This window comes from Otolemur garnettii, unplaced genomic scaffold (assembly GCF_000181295.1).
Source record: "Otolemur garnettii isolate 467f Iridium unplaced genomic scaffold, OtoGar3 scaffold00001, whole genome shotgun sequence".
Lineage (NCBI taxonomy): Eukaryota > Metazoa > Chordata > Mammalia > Primates > Galagidae > Otolemur > Otolemur garnettii.
In genome coordinates, this window is record NW_003852396.1 from 47,009,654 (window position 1) to 47,011,610 (window position 1,957).

General features: G+C 38.3%; 1 protein-coding gene across 4 annotated transcripts in view; it reads left to right on the forward strand.

Annotated features, from left to right (window-relative positions):
• The window catches only part of GTF2H1 (general transcription factor IIH subunit 1), a 48,554-nt gene extending 46,800 nt beyond the window's left edge, over positions 1-1,754 (forward strand). For 3 of the 4 annotated variants that reach the window (XM_023518754.1, XM_023518774.1, XM_023518732.1), the window contains one exon: positions 493-1,754. In XM_023518754.1, coding sequence (XP_023374522.1) covers positions 493-579 — 87 coding nt within the window. In that variant the 3' untranslated portion in view covers positions 580-1,754. The remainder of the gene's footprint in view (positions 1-492) is intronic. The other variant, XM_003781155.3, reaches the window with a different exon arrangement.
• The last annotated feature ends 203 nt before the right edge of the window (positions 1,755-1,957 follow it).

The window sequence follows — 1,957 nt, forward strand, 5'->3', positions numbered from 1 at the left end:
AAAAAAAAAAAAAAAAAAATCACTGATTTAAATTGGTCCTCTAATTTGACAGAAGAAACTGAGATCTAGAGCACAGTTAATGACTGTCATATGGTTTTATTGTTGGTTAATTATAGGGCAGACACTATAGTCCAGATAGACCAGATAATTGTTCAGCCTTTTCACTGTACCCTAACATCTCTCTCACCTTTCAATACAAAGTATGTCTGATAACACCTTCATAAAGGGCTTCCACGTAGCCTCATTGCCTAGGGCAGGCATCCTCAAACTACTGCCTGCAGGCCACATGCGGCCTGCAGAGGACATTTATCCGGCCTGCCTAGCAGCCAACTTGTCCCGGGGCCCACAGTCCGGCCCTCCAACAGTCTGAGGGACAGTGAACTGGACCCCTGGACTAGGGTAATACAGATGAACTTGGAAACTATGCTCTGAAGTATGTGCCGGATTTGGGTCAGAAGCATTACCTTCCTTTGCCTTGCTTTTGTTTTTCAGTTGGTAAGTCACATAGAAGAGATGCTCCAGACAGCCTACAACAAGCTCCACACCTGGCAGTCACGGCGCCTGATGAAGAAAACGTGAAGTAGTCGTGGCACTCACAGGTTTTGTAAGATTGAAAGAACTGTGACCTGCAGCAACTCTGGAAACCTGGCCTGACAGGCATGCAGATGACCACACAGGAGTGAAAAGAAACATCTGCACCATGCCAACTCCCAGAGCTGATGCTATTGTACTTGCACATTGGGAACTGAAAGGAAGGAAGGGACTGTGATTCAACTAAATACTAGGGAGGTAAATTAAGGCAGAACCAAAATGAGCTAAGTTGCAAATATATATATATATAAAAATATATGTATGTGTGTATATATATGCATATATACATACGTATATTTAAAAAGACTGTTTACTGCAGTTACTCAGGAACTGCTTTTGATTCACATTAAGCTGCTTTCAGAAATTTTAAAAAAAGCAAAAAAACACTTTTAAAGGGTGCATTGATAAATTCTGAGGTTTTTTTGGTTTATTTCTTTTTCTGTGTAAATTTTTTTTCCTAAGTTTTTGGCACAGGGTAGACCTTAAGTGTTTTTCCTCCATCCTCCACTTGGATCCTCAAGTTTTACTGAATTCTAGTTATACCTTATGTCAGCAAGTTAAAGAGAGTACTTTAAAGGAGAGGGAGACTGTTACTCAACCATCAGGAAACAGTTGTAGTCAGAAGACACATTGCTCCTGTGTTTCCTACGGAAATAAGAAACAGATATTGCACTGAATTTTTGTGGTTAGGAGTCCCTAAATAATAAAGAGGGAACATACTTGCAGAAAGTTGTGTGGGGTTTTTTATGCAGAATTTTGTCCGAAGACAATGGCGCTGCATGTTTTTCTTTGAGTGCAAATGTACATTGCTAAGATTTTTTTAAGATGGCATGTGCTTTGAAAAAAGGAAATTGCATTTTTAAGAGTTTAAAAATCTTATGAGTGAGAAATATAAGAAATCTTATTTTCACCTCTTTAGAAGAAATAAAAGATGTTTCTCATATCTCCTTTTCTCTAGTATTTGACTATTACTGTCCTTGGCGAATCGATAATCATTGCATAGTGACTGAAAAGCCTAAATGCAAAAAAAAAAAGCAAAGTTCTTGTTTCTGGAATCTGTGCCATATTTTGTTCCTAATAGGATCAACTTACTGTTTAAGACTTTAGATGTCTTGTACTGAAAATTACACAAAGTAAAACCTTTTATACATACTCTTTTAACTGTAACACATCTTGTGGTTTCTCATTATGTGTGAATTTACTCTGGTGGGCTGCTTGAGAACTACACAAGCTGGTTAGCCTTCATATAATGGCTATAACGAGTCAAAACCTGTTGAGACCTTACACTCGTAAAAGGAAAGAGGCACATCATTTCCTGCCTGTAGCGTTTTCCATTTCTCCTTCAGATCATTATAGTAATGGTGTA